The sequence below is a fragment of the Nicotiana tabacum genome, chromosome 14 (assembly GCF_000715075.1).
Source record: "Nicotiana tabacum cultivar K326 chromosome 14, ASM71507v2, whole genome shotgun sequence".
Classification (NCBI taxonomy): Eukaryota; Viridiplantae; Streptophyta; class Magnoliopsida; order Solanales; family Solanaceae; genus Nicotiana; species Nicotiana tabacum.
Genome location: NC_134093.1, coordinates 30,292,323 through 30,307,139, shown reverse-complemented (window position 1 = coordinate 30,307,139; position 14,817 = coordinate 30,292,323). Strand labels below are relative to the sequence as shown.

General features: G+C 34.8%; 1 protein-coding gene and 1 long non-coding RNA gene across 3 annotated transcripts; one reads left to right on the top strand and one right to left on the bottom strand.

The window, feature by feature from the left end:
• The first annotated feature begins 580 nt into the window (after positions 1–580).
• On the top strand, positions 581–7,700 carry LOC142168708 (uncharacterized). 2 transcript variants are annotated; one of them, XR_012698601.1, is made up of 3 exons: positions 582–1,097; positions 4,192–4,328; positions 5,018–7,700. It is a non-coding gene; the product is annotated as an uncharacterized LOC142168708 (long non-coding RNA). The 2 variants fall into 2 exon arrangements; XR_012698600.1 differs by having other exon boundaries at positions 581–1,097; positions 4,192–7,700.
• A 4,245-nt stretch (positions 7,701–11,945) lies between these two features.
• Positions 11,946–14,032, bottom strand: LOC107823518 (uncharacterized). The gene has a single exon (XM_016650173.2). It carries the CDS (start codon positions 13,667–13,669, stop codon positions 12,416–12,418), a length of 1,254 nt encoding a protein of 417 aa, XP_016505659.1. The 5' UTR covers positions 13,670–14,032; the 3' UTR covers positions 11,946–12,415.
• Between the last annotated feature and the right edge of the window lie 785 nt (positions 14,033–14,817).

The following is a 14,817-nucleotide window of genomic DNA, read 5'->3' as shown; positions in this document are numbered from 1 at the left end:
TTTGCCACAAATTGAAGCTGCGGAGATTTGAATTGACAACAAATCCGCACAGACACTTACTAAGAATCCGGTGTATCATGATCGAAGCAAGCATATAGATACAAGGTATCACTTCATCAGAGAATGCATTGCCAAGAAGGAAGTCGAGCTCAAATATGTGAAGTCTCATGATCAAGTTGCAGATATTTTTACCAAATCTCTCAAGTTTGACGATTTTCAGAGATTGAGATCAAGTCTTTGAATGAAAAACAAAAATTAAAATTAAGGGGGAGATTTGTGGGACCCAATTCAAATAAAAGAAACAAAAGAAAAAAATAAAAAAAAATTGTGATTGGAGAAAAAGAAAGTTCGGCGCCTACTATCTTAGAATTGCAAATTGCATTTGAAATTTGTAGGAGATTTGTGGTACGCATAAAAAGGAAATAAAGAAAAAGATGAAAAAAGTTGTAGAAGGCAAATTGGGCGGCTGAAAAATTTGCCAAGTTGGGCGGCTAAACATTGCAAATTGTTGAACCAATCTGATTGGTTGGGTTGGTGGCAATTTTGCCTATAAAAGGAGTTATTCGTTCCTCATTGAAAACACACCAAAAATAAGAGAGAAGTATTAGAGTTGTGAGAGTAATCCACAAACTATTTTATAGTCCGTGAGAAAATAGAGTGAGAGTAATATTGTGGTGAGATATTTAAAATAAAGAGTTTATTTCTTTTGAGTCGTAGTAGTCTTTTGACACTACAAAGTTGTAATATTATAGTGGTATTATATTGCTCCTCTCGGGTATTGTATTTTACTCCGTTAAAAGATTTAGTGTCATTGTTACTCTCTTGTGTCATTATTATTTATCGTGGATATTATTCTTGTGCGGGATATTATTTTTTCCAACACCAACTAGCTATACGGCTCTAAACACTTCCCCTATTCCTCCTTTTCCAGTAATATTGTTATGCGCACCATCTACGTTAAGCTTAACAACATCATCCTAAGGCAATTGCCAATTAACATGGATGGTGATGGTCCAAGGAGAAAAGGTGACAACATTTGCGAGGAAGAAGACTTTAGCAACCTACACGACGATACGTTGATGAAGACGAAGGTTGAGGTACTGTTAAAAACATTTCTATTTAGATTAATCCAGATGCTCCAAAGAACAATCGGGAGGGGTATATTAGTGGGAAGGGAATAGCCCATTATCATGGTGAAATCGGTACGGTGCTAAACTTTGAGCAGGCTTCCTTGATATATAGCAGGGCCAAAATTGTGAACATTGAGAATATTTAAGGATGTTCATATGTGAGCATTAAACGTGCTTTCAATAAAGAGATGTTGAAGTGTCTCAACAGGGGCAGAACAAAGAGCGCAATTACTAGTTGATATAATATTTCTAGCAAAGAGAATTTATGATAAAGTTATCTCCGTATGACCTATAGGTCAGAAGTCGAGCAGTAGAATTAGTCATTAATACTTGCGTCAAAGTAGGCTGCCTATTACTCCCCTTGAGGTGCGGTCCTTTCACGGATCCTACATGACTGCGGAATATTTTGTGCACCAGACTGTCCTCTTTTTAAATTTCTCGTGTATGATCAAGCTTATTAGCATAAAGAAGCCAAAAAAAATACTTGATCTTATTCAAGATTCAGACAGTTCATGCCTAGTTGCAATTTTGATGGATAGGAATCACTAATACTTTCACTAAGGGAGAGGTAAAGTGCATACGCCGATTGGATAGTAAAAGACCCATCAGCACAAGGATCCCGAAAAAGTTTTATCGGCATAGAAGTTGTATGTGGGTATTATGGATTCGTTGAATGATTTCGTAGGGTAAGATAAAAGAAATGCTAGAAAAATACCAAGAATTATGTTGGAAGATGATAGATAAGGGATTTTTGGTCTTTCAACCTATTCAAAGGACCCTGGATAAGTGTTCGAAGATTGGTATCTCTAGAATTGAACGACCGTACCAAAGATTTATAGTCTCTCTCGTGCCAATATTCTAGGCTGTTCCAACTTTGCACAAATAGTCAGCCTTACAAACATTTTTTCAAATGTAAGAATTAGAATTCATAGTGATTAGACTCATATCACCAGTTCTATTAGTGATTTCGTGCTATAAATCCATATATTTTGACATTATTTACCCTACTTGCTTGTTGTTTGGATGCTAATTTGTGCGACAATTGTGCTTAATAGAGCTTATTACACGTGTAGGAATATTTGGACATGAATTGAAAAAAAGTTACACGAAATGGTACCTTAGAGCTACAAAATGAAGCAATAAAAGAAGACGTGCAAGGCAATGAAAAGTCATGGCCATAGACAGTGCAAGGCATTGTCCAGGGCACTGTCATTGGCACCCCAGACAGTGCCTAGCACAGAAACATTGGCGCAGAAATATTGGTAGACCAGGCAGTGCCTCGCGTAGAAATATTGGTGCCCCAGACAGTGCCTCGCGCCGACGATGCTATCCGAGCCAATTTTATTTCCTCCTTAGTTTTGGACGTGGACATGTTAACCCTACCTTATAAATACCTGTTAAAGTTATTTTTTAGAGACGGTGGACGTTTTTAGAGAGAGGATTCGACTCAAGGAGGCAAAAACACGCTAGGAACAAGGAGGAGAATTCTTCTACGAGTTTTTCACTTCCTTCTTCCTATTTTCATTATTGGTTATGAATTCTAGTATTGTAGTTTTGCATACTATTATGAATAGCTAATTTGTTATCTAGGGTTTTGATGGAACCTTTTGTAAGAAAATTCTCGTTATGTGTTTATATAATTGAACCGTTAGATTTCTCTACTTGTTCAACTACGTGTTTATTATTGTTGATTGAATGACCATCAATTGACTGTGCCTATTTAGTGTATATTGCTTGAGAGAGGGTACATATAAGGTAGTTGTTGAACAACATCACTCCTAACGTATGTGAGAGATCAATATGAAGGGTTAAAAGGCGGGATTAGAGATAACAAAACCTTGGTGCGATCGTAGTGAGCGGTAAATTAGTGACAGCTAACATAGTTCGAGAGAATATGTCAAGTAAATTGTGGTAGTTGCTCGAGAGAGAATTACGACATCCGAAGTACTCACGATCGGTAGAGAATACTTAGGCAAAATTATAGAATACTTAGGCAAAATTATAGAAGACGTAGCAGGAAGGATTCCGACAATTGGGAAAATCATAACTCTAGACCTCCTTAATCTTTTCTCCAACCCTTAATATCCATATTTATTAATTTACTACTTTAATTTGTTAGTAAATTAGTTAGACGTAAGAATCTTAATATTTATAACTTTGGAATTGTTTGAGCTTGTCTTTTTAGTTATATTGAACAGTTACAGTGAAACCTTAGTTCTCTGTGGGATTCGACTCCGAATTTTTAGACCGAATTATATTTGCAGCGACTGCTTATCCTTTTTAGGACTAGAGTTGGGCGTAATCAAAATTGTGGTAGTTGCTCGAGAGAGAATTACGATACCCGAAATACTCACGATCGGTAGAGAATACTTAGGCGAAATTATAAAAGACGTAGGGGGAAGAATTCCGATAATTGGGAAAATCATAACTCTAGACTTCCTTAATCTTTTTTCCAACCCGTAGTATCTTTAGTTGTTAATATACTACTTTAATTTGTTAGTTAATTAGATATAAGAATCTTAATATTTATAACTTAGGAATTGTTTGAAATTGTCTTCTTAGTGATAGTCAACAGTTGTAGATAAACCTTAGTTCTCTGTGGGATTCGACTCCGGACTCTTAGACTGGATTATATTTGCAGCGATCGCTTATCCTTTTTAGGACTAGAGTTGGGCGTGATCAAATTTTGGCTTCGTTGCCGGGGAACTAACGGTGTAGTTATAGTTTTACATATTGCTAGGTTTCAAGTTTGAACTTTTATTTTGTTTGTTTTGTTTATTTTTTTATTTTTTTTATTTTACTTATTTATTTGATAAACATGACATCTTGGAATTATAGAAGTTTAGGTGTTGGTAATTTTACTTTTGATCCGTATACATATTGTGAAGGAAACCACCCGTGGTAAAATTTTTAAAATGTTCCTGAGAGCGAGTTATGTGCACCAACTCAATATTTCTTGTAGAATGTGTGTGGTGGTCAAAATGATCACTTTCATGGTTGTGTTTATATTTCTTATCCTCCCCAACCCCTTACTATTATAGTTCTACTTTTTCTTGTGAAGTGAATAGGAATAAAGGACCCAAGGATGATGACCTGAAGAAGATCAAGGACATGCTAAGGTACCTTATGGGAAATAATAATGAGATACAACTGCAGATACAAAGGCAAGAGGCAACTATTCGCAACTTGGAGGCTCAAGTGAGTCAACTAGTTGAAACTTTTAATGCTCAACAAGTTAATATTATGGATATTAGCCGGGAATAGTGTGCATTAAAGACAAAAATATAGGTGCCAATGGAGGAGTCCAGAGTAGAACACTAACACTCTAACCAGCTAGAATTAGATGATGTCAATGTTGAAAAAATGATACTAGAGTCACGCAAGGACATTGAGAATACAAATTTAGTTGATTCTAGTATAATTTATGTCGAGGAGGCTAAAACTTTTGAAGTTTAGGTATTTGAGCATGTCAAACTTCATTCCAAACACTTCTTTACAATATGTTCGGATGGTGAAATGAGAATTGATCCTTATGAGCATAAAAAAGAGTCACGGGAAGAGGTAGATGAGCCTTATATTTTGAAATATTCAAGGTCGTCAAGGTAAGGTCACATTCCTCGGTCGAGAGCCAAAAGGTGCATGAGAATTTACTTAATTTTTGGCTCACAAGAATTTATACCGCACCAGGAGAATAATCAAGCTTGAATCAAAACTTAGTATTCAATTCATAAGCTCGAGGTGGAGGCAGAAAGTGGTTCACGTCATGCCGCGACGTTAAATCAGGCACTTGTTGGGAGGCAACCCAACTTTACTGCTTTCTTATATTTTTAGTTTTTAAAAAAAAAATTATTGTGTTATTTTTGTAGTGTCATTTTTTATTTTGTTAGGAGCATGGGAAGCAAATCTATTGGAATGATGCAACAGCAAGCCAGATGGTTAAAACTAAGTGTGGGGTGCCCATACAAAGAAAAATACCCGGGGAGAAGTCTGAGTACCCCATGAGCTGCTAGTGCTTCGGCCTTTGGCCTACCAGGGAGTTTCTTTTATCCTCTTATTATTTATGTTGTGCATTAGGGACAATGCATAATTTTAAGTGTGGGGTGAGGAGATTTTCTGGGTGACTTTCTATGTTATTTTAGTTGTGTTAGTTTAATTGATGATTTTTTAGTAAAATAAAATAAATTTTTCCCAACGATGGATCTCCTAGATAGTTTTCTTGAGGGATATAAGTCTAAACAAAAAATATTAAAAAAAATGAGAAAATAAAAAAATTCAAAAACATATTTTTTTTTTATTTTTCTTGGGTAGTAATAATCCCTCGTGATTTTTCTTCGTGTCTCGATTCTTTTCCATGGGATTTAACTTTAACCGGGTAGTAGTTATTTTTAGAGTAGTATGTAGGAAATAAAGGAGAAGAAATGATGTGATTCGCACCTTTTGACTTGTTTGATGGTTGCATATTTAAGTTCTAGCATGTTGTTCACCATCCCTTGAATTTAAATATAGGATGATGCCTTGAAAAAAATGAATTGTATGTTGTATGACTCATATGTCTTGGTTGCTTGACTTGTGTTCACTTGTGCTTCATCCTTAATATATCTCTTGGCTGTGTGAATATTTGTTTGATTGAGAGTCTGAATGGGACCGTCATTAGTGAGTCATGTGTCATGTGCGAAGTGAGTTCTTTGTATAGTCCATGTTATTGCATTTGAGTCTAGAACTTGCCCGAAATGTAAATTGAAGCGAAATCCTAGGTGTTGCTCGGTTTCAAAAGTAATGTTAGGATTTCTTTAATCTTTTTGGGTTTTGTTGCTTATCACAAATAAAATCATCCCTAGTTACCCTTTTAAGCCTATAAACCTTTCTTTTGGCACCCGCATTACAAGCATATCCCCTTTTGTTCTTAATTGAATTATTTTGATCCTTATACCTCTTAAAGCACTTGAATTGTAAAGAGAACGCTAGAAAGAAGTAATGAGGAAACTTGGTGTAGCTTTTGAGTGGAACCAATAGAAGGAAGAAATGTGCACTTGTGATTTAAATAAAAATCCACTAGCAGCAAGGTAAAAGTAAAAAAAAAAAAAAAAAAAAAGAGGAAAGAATAAATGAATAAATAAAGGTTTCTTATTTTTGCTAGTGGATGTGATCTGAAGCAGTGCGTAAAGAAAAAGAAAAAATATTCTGGGGTAAGCTACCTTGTGATGATTGAAGTGGATTGAGGGAATTTTGCGCTTAAAGTTGAATACATGATGTGTTAAGGTGCTTAGGAGGGTTAGCCACTATATTCTAAATATATCCTACTCGTCTCTTAGCCCACATTATAACCATAATAAAGTCCTAGTTGATTTCGAACCGAGTGGGCATACATTAGTAGAGGTTTACATAATGGGCAAGCATATGGTACCGTTTGCGTGCATATGACTTCTTTGAGAGAGTGAGTGATTGTTTTTCATATGTGTGAGTCCTTAAAATATATTCGATCATATAATTTGGATACGTGGACTGCTTACTCTTTATTTTATTGTGAGGGCACATTGTTTCATAAAGGATAGGTAACATTATTAGACCTCTCTGTTAGATTAAGTATTCAAGCCTCGGGCGCATTGTGATATTTAGTTAGTTTTCGAGGCTAGGATTGTTATAATCATGTTGTTCGTATGTTAGATATTTTAAAATTGGGCATAAGTACGGGAAGTATATTTTAACAGCATATACTATAGCTTAATTATTTTTATCAACCATGACCATAGGTGTAGTGTGTTGTAAATGTATGGCTTGTTGGGTCCTTGAAGAGGAAGTGTTTGGTTGGTTGACTCAAGGGCGAGCAACATTTAAGTGTGTGGTGTTGATGTCATTCTATAATTCCATATATTTTGACGTTATTTACCCTACTTGCTTGTTCTTTGAATGCTAATTTGTGCGACAATTGCGCTTAATAGAGCTTATTTCACGTGTAGGAATGCTTGGACATGAATTGGAGAAAAGTTGCACGAAATGGTACCTCAGAGCTACAAAATGGAGCGATAAAAGAAAACGTGCAAGGCAATGAAAAGTCATGGCCATAGACAGTGCAATGCATTGTCCAGGGCATTGTCATTGGTGCCCCAGACAGTGCCTAGCACAGAAACATTGGCGCCATAGACAGTGCCTCGCGCAGAAATATTGGTGGCCCAGACAGTGCCTCGCGCAGAAATATTGGTGCCTCAGACAATGCCTCGCGCCGATGATGCTATCCGAGCCAATTTTATTTCCTCCTTAGTTTTGGACGTGGACACGTTAACCCTACCTTACAAATACATTTAAAGTTATTTTTTAGAGAGGGTGGACGTTTATAGAGAGGGGATTCGACCCAAGGAGGCATGAACACACTAGGAGCAAGGAGGAGAATTCTTCTACGAGTTTTTCACTTCCTTCTTCCTATTTTCATTATAGGTTATGAATTCTAGTATTGTAGTTTTGCATACTATTATGAATAGCTAATTTATTATTTAGGGTTTTGATGGAACCTTTTGTAAGAAAATTCTCGTTGTGTTTTTATATAATTGAAACGTTAGATTTCTCTACTTGTTCAATTACGTATTTACTGTTGTTGATTGAATGGCCATTAATTGACTGTGCCTATTTAGTTGTGTATTGCTCGAGAGAGGGTACATATAAGGTAGTTGTTGAAGAACATCACTCCTAACGTATCTGAGAGATCAATACGGAGGGTTAAAAGACGGGATTAGAGATAACAAAACCTTGGTGCGATCGTAGTGAGCGGTGAATTAGTGTCAGCTAGCATAATTCGAGAGAATATGTCTAGTAAATTGTGGTAGTTGGTCGAGAGATAATTACGACACCCGAAGTACTCACGATCGGTAGAGAATACTTAGGCGAAATTATAGAATACTTAGGCAAAATTATAGAAGAGGTAGCGGGAAGGATTCCGACAATTGGGAAAATCATAACTCTAGACCTCCTTAATCTTTTCTCCAACCCTTAGTATCCATATTTATTAATTTACTACTTTAATTTGTTAGTTAATTAGTTAGACATAAGAATCTTAATATTTATAACTTTGGACTTGTTCGGGCTTATCTTTTTAGTGATATTGAACAGTTATAGTGAAACATTAGTTTTCTGTGGGATTCGACTCCGGACTCTTAGACCTGATTATATTTACAGCGACCGTTTATCCTTTTTAGGGTTAGAGTTGGGCGTGATCAATTAGTCATGCACATAGTGGGAAAAATGTTAGCTCAAAGACTATGCTTGTCCCTTTTAATTCTCCGGCTGAGACTAGTGAGAAATACAAAATTAATTTCTGTCTTTGATTTTATTAAGTCCTGGCTCATCTCATTTCTACATGTTATCCAAGTACATAACAATTATTTTGCTTTCTTTTCTTTCGATTGTTTCGAAAAAAAGTTAAGTTAGTTTTTTTCATCTCATGGGATCAATAATAATTTCCTGCAAGTTAGTTGAAGGTGGAGGGAGGTACTTTCATTCGTCTAGAGTTAGAAATCTAGTTCATCTTGCTCGAGTATATTAAATATCGTTCTCTCTATGTTCAAGATATTTTTATAAATTTTTGCGATTGATTTTGAAGACGAGAGACTTTGTAAAGTTTGTATAGCATGTTGCCATGTCTGTCAATGCAAATATAACTTGAACCTCATAATAGTGACTGATATGGTTAGTCTCAAGTATTTTCTAAGCAAGGAGTCAATGTGCTTAAAGCATCAAACTTTTATACATGTGTAACATATATTGTGAAATCAAAATGACGATCTTAACAATGTGATTCATTTTTTCACAAGTCAAGACAGAAGGTATAGGGTATCTACTAAGGTTTTCTAACAATAGAGATCATATTTCATATTTCCATAAATTTTACATAACAGAAAAGTTTTACGCACCCAGGAGTTAGCTCAATTGGCAAAGGTTGAGGGACTTGTATCTTATGTCATAGGTTCAGGTTCAAGTTCGAGCCCTGGCCAAGTAAACTAATTTTGATATTTAAGTGTAGAGGGGCGAGCCGATTATTCTCGAATTTTAAAGGCTGCAGTTGGCCCAAAACATCGGCTCCATAGCAATTTCTCGGTCATCAAAAGAAAGTTATTTACACTATCAAAACTTGTTTTACATTGTCATTGATAATCAAAGAACCAATACAGAAAAGAAGGGGAAAAAGGAAAAAGCTGTGAAAACATTGTAGTGTGGTTAATGGGGTCTTTATGAGGTGTTTGGCTAAGCTTTTAGATGGAAAAAAAGTACAGAAGAAGCAGAAACAGTTTTTGAGAAGCAGAAAAAAATAGCTTCTCTTCAAAAGCACTTTTCTAAGAAACACTTTTAAGAAAAATATACTTAAAAGCAGTTTTTAAAAATTTGGCCAAATATTAATTACTGTTCAAAAGTGTTTTTCAAATTAACTAGTCAAATACAAATTATTTATCACCAAAAATACTTTTTTAAAAAGTACTTTTGAAAAAAATATCTCTCAAAATAAACTGATTTTAGAAGCTTGGCCAAATATGCTATTAAAATTATCTCATGTCCTACAGCTAAGAGAGATCTTTGGGTTTTTGGGAGTGAATTTGGTAAGAAGGGCAGAAAGATATTTGCATTCAATGCTTCTTAAGAAATTTTTTCCCTATTCTACACCACTACAAAACACTTAAAACAGGGCCTCAAAATATTTAACCAAGTGATGTGTTGTCTTTGTATGTACAGTTTTGGTGGGTGCTACAAAGTACAGGTCCTTTTTGGAGTGGAGCTTATTAGATATCATGTCCTGCTCCAACAATATCACTATTTTCTCCAACAGCCTTTTTTCCAGTGTCTTTATGCATTTGGGGTCCTCCTTTTCAATCATATATGCCTCTACACTTATCTCCTCTTCTATTATTACTTCAATAATCCATGTCCAAAATCTAAGCACTAAACCCTTAGTACTCCAAGATCAAAATGTAGAGGCCATTTTCAAGAACCTGTTTAGAACTGCTCGCTATGTATATGAGTATTAGTGTAGTTATATTCAACATTATTCTTATTTTGAGATTTTTCAATTACAAATAAAGAGCAGTAACAACATATAGTGGAACAAAAGCAGCAGATAGGCATTCAGTTAGCTTGAAAACGGACTCGTAGTTAGAAATCAGATGATTCCTCAACAATTATCTTTAGAATGTCCTATCTTTCTCTTCAACGCTTTAAAACGAGTTAGAAGGACGTTGATTAATTGGCAAAGAGCTAGAGAAACTTTCTGCTTATGAGTCTGGTATGGAATCAATGGGCAATGTGAAGTTATAATTTTATACAAATGGAGTAATATTGACGTTAACTAAGTGGACGTTTGGACATACGAAGAGTAAAATTTCGAAAAAAAGTGAAAATAGTAATTGAAAACTAAATTTGTGTTTGAACATAAATACAATTTGGAATTTTCATGGACAAATACTGATTCCGAAAAAAAAAAATCTTATAGCCAAACGGGCCCTAAGTTAGACGGACATTCATGTTTATTTTACTATATTAGCAAATAGTAACTCATCACCTTAAAAAGAATTGATCCTATTAAAAAAAGCAAGCCAAGATCACTTCTCTCATACATTGAAATTGCAAACTCCCAAATCTGTTTATGTTCCTAAGGGTGTGGGTTGGATGGACTGAGGGAGTTTGAAAAGTCAAGTTGATGATAGATCTAAGATACAGAAAAAGTTTAAAAAGAAGAGAAATGATTCTCCCTCAACTAGTGATAGAGAGAGAAGAGAGACAGACTTAAGTGAATACATACACTATACACTAATAAGGCTAGATTAGTATAAAAGTTTATATGTTTGGGTGTTTTATTCATTTGTCACTTTGATCTAGAGCTTTTAGCATGTGTCCTATCTACCAAACATGTGCTTGAATTTTGACTCAAAGTTTTGAGTCTTTGATTCTAAAACCTTTCCTTTTCAATAATTCTCAACACCCTTTTATTTTAACAATGATTAGATGTGTCTATGAATCCTTGCACATGAGGAGTTAGTGACATGATACTTAGCAACTCATTATTTATGGATTTTTGTGGCTTTTGGCCAGCTAAATGGGTAACATTTAAACTAGTGAGACTCCTACATGGAGACATCTTGGGGGGAAAGGGTTCCACAATATATACACAATCCAAAAATCTATAGATTGTGATTTTAAACAAAAGTTTCTACTACAAAAGCCATGCATTAAAGTTAGGGATCACTCCACCTATCTCCATCAAGATCCTAAACTTGCTCTTTGCACAGATGCAGCTAGCTATAGTTATTTTGTATTTTCTTTTCTATTTTTCTAACCACATGCAATATATTGAGATTAAATAAAGTGTTTTAATTTACAAATTGAAAGGTATTGAATTTACATGTTGACTGCAATTACAAGGGATAAACCATATATGATCCCCAATTTACAAGATTATCTAAAAGGTCTTTTGATTATTCCCAACTCTACATATAAATCAAAACTCTACCAAAATCTGAATTCCAACCATAGATATTTTGCTAACTAAAGTTGTGACACTGCCAAAAGATTAAGACCCAATTGAACAGCAGAATTCAATAATAACAAATTATTGGCCATAATAATAACATCATCATACCACCTTTGAGGCTAATACAGCAACAACAAAAATAACAATTCTTTCCAATTATAAAGTTTCCTATAAGCAATTTGCAATGAACAACAAACATATAGTACATGATTGGATTGGATTGGACCACTCCTTGAAAATACTTTCCAATGACAGATCAAAGGAAGTACACACTCATCCATTTGTAAATTACCACCAACTCCACCTCCTGAAAAACTACATTGCATTTTTATTCACCAATTATTTCAATTTTACAATACACATAAACAAGTGGTCTTCTATTTACTCTACTGCCCACTAAAGCTTCAACAAAAGCAAAAACAATTGACACTAGAATCATTAATAAAAAATCAACATCAACCTCAATAGCAAGAGAAAAAGAGGTAGTTCCAAAAGGAGATAAGCACATATCACACCTGATAAATAAACAGAGTTTTAAACAAGTAAATTTCCGTAGCAGTAGTATCAGTAGCTAATTAGACTTGAAGTATGGTGGCGGGTGCACTAAGTTACCGCTACAGGACGGGATTCGAGAAAGAGTCGGACCACAAGAATTTATTTTACGCAATGTTTTCAAATCTCAAACCCGTGACAACAACTTTACCAGTTACGCCAAGATACCCTCGTCTGATTAGACTTAAAGTAAAGTAGTAAAATAGGAAAAAGAAAGAGCCCCTTTTTAGCCTCTTGCAGTCAACAAAGAAGGAATAGCTGCCAAATTTGGAGTAGCATTCTTATTTGAGGCTTCTCTTTTTCCATTTGAAGATGATGATGTCTTACTACTGAAAGCTCTCATTGGACTTGCAAATGCCCAACCCCAACTCTTATTCCTTCCATGTACAAGCTGATGTCCAACAGATGCAGGAGCTATGCTTGATTTTCCATTCACATTTTCCTCAGATGAAACCCAATGAGATGAAGATGAAGAAGAAGATGAAGAAGAAGTAATCATAAAACCACTAAATAAACCTCCACATCTCACTCTTTCTTTAATACAATCTTGACCTGATGTTGAACTACCATTGCTTCTATGATTATGAACTGATGAAACTTTAGACTTTCCTTCTCTCTGAGACTCAACTCTTCTTAAAGTACAATCACCAAAACCAGTTGAAATCCTCTCAAAGAAATCACCTGAAAAACTTCTACTTCCACAACCAACAGATCTAGATCTAGATACTTTTCTATCAAATGCTGCCTCATTAGGACTCTCATTTTCTTCCACAACTACAAACTCTTCTTTCTTTTTGTCCCTTGACCTACTCATTGAACCATTCACAGATGCCCCAGCTGAAGACGATGAAGCAAAGCTCATATCTTTAATAGTTTTTTCAGTTTTCTTGGAAATGGAAGAAGATGAATGTTTAGAAGATGAGTAGTAAAGAAATGACCAGAACCTTTTTCTGTGTGGAGTATAGTCTTCGTCAGCTTCATCAGCATTATCCAAGAAATGCATATGGTTTCTTGGGGTTGTAGTAGACTTGCTTCTCTTCATAGAAATGCCAACACTTGAAGCTGAAGCTGAAGTAGTAGCAATGACACTAACAATACTATTATTACTACCATCTTTCTTCTTATTCTTCCTCCTATTTTGAGTACTCAACAGAAAAGGCATTCTTGATTTCCTCACTGTGGCATACTGATTAAAGTTACTACAAACACTTGTTTGGATGTTGGTTTGAATGTTGTTTGTTTGGAGTACTGGTAAAGTTGAGGAAGTAGAGGAAGTGGTTCCAAAATCAGATCTAAAAGAAGGGGTTGAAGAAGAGGAAGAAGGGAAAATAGCAGAAGGGAAAGAGGAAGAAACAAGTTTACCAAGCTTTTCTTGAAGGCAAAAGGCACAGATCCCACCTGGGGTATTGTTTTTGTAAGGATGATTTGTACATATCATATTTCCATCACCCATATCTTCTTGAATCCCTTCCATTACCATTTCTGAAACTGAAAAAAGATAAAATCTTGAAAAGTACACTGTTTTTCTGCCCTGTTATCTACTCATTAACTTACTTATTGTTCTTGTTGCAAACAAGTTGGAGAGTTGAAAGCCACCACTGGAGCATAACTTAGCAATGGGGAAAGGATTAAACTAGTGTAGGAAAAGGAAAGATGGAGAGAAACTGGAGAAGAAGTAGTTGCGAAATGGTCAAAGGTGGTGTAAATGAAAATGAAAACATTCAAAGAAAATAGAAGAGAAATTATGGCATTGAAGTAAGGAGAGATGGTAGTCCCCAGGAGCACATGGAGATCTGACTAACTGATATAATTAAAACTGATAAACAAGACAAGGGTACCCCTAAGGTGCTATACATGTCTGTGTGTGCAGATATATCACTAAGGCTCGTTTGGTACGAGTCATTTAGAATAATTAATGTCGGAATTAAATTTGAGATGAGTTTATTTCATATTTGATTGAGATAAAATTACAGTATAACTAATTTTGAGATTAGTTATCCCTAAATTGTAATATTATTTTTATTCTTATAGGAAGGTGAGATAACAATCTCGGGATAACTGATTCTGGAATAAGTTCTTTCCCAACCAAATAACCCCTTAAAGGATTTAATTATAGAAATATATAGAGATGGTAATATAAAAAAAGTTTATAGTATGCTTTAAATTGTGATAATAGGTACTCCTGATTTACTATTTTTATTGTACTTTATTAGTATTAAGTATTTTTTATTAAAAAGAAATAATTACTATATATGATTATTTTGTAAAGAATGCAAAACATTTCTGCATCATCCATACATAAAACTTAAATTGGTATTTAAATAGAGACGTAGAGAGTGTATGTTTTCACTTTTCAGTACACAGTACTGAGTACCCGTTTTGCTATAGATTTTGTCAAAATAAACTTGGATTTTATTTAAAAAATACATGTTTGGCCATAGATTTTGCCTATATTTTGACCAAATTCCAAATACTAAATATCAAATCCCAAAACCAGCCAAAATATCACTATTATATTTTTTTAAAATTGTCGAAACTTTTGTATTTTATAAAAGAACCCACCATTTATTATTTTGTAACGATGTTGTTTCGTCTTCTCGGTCATCTGATAGTGTATCATGTAGTTTA

Coding starts and splice junctions, on each gene's coding strand:
- LOC107823518 (XM_016650173.2), bottom strand. CDS start 13,669: ATGGTAATGGAAGGGATTCAAGAAGATATGGGTGATGGAAATATGATA.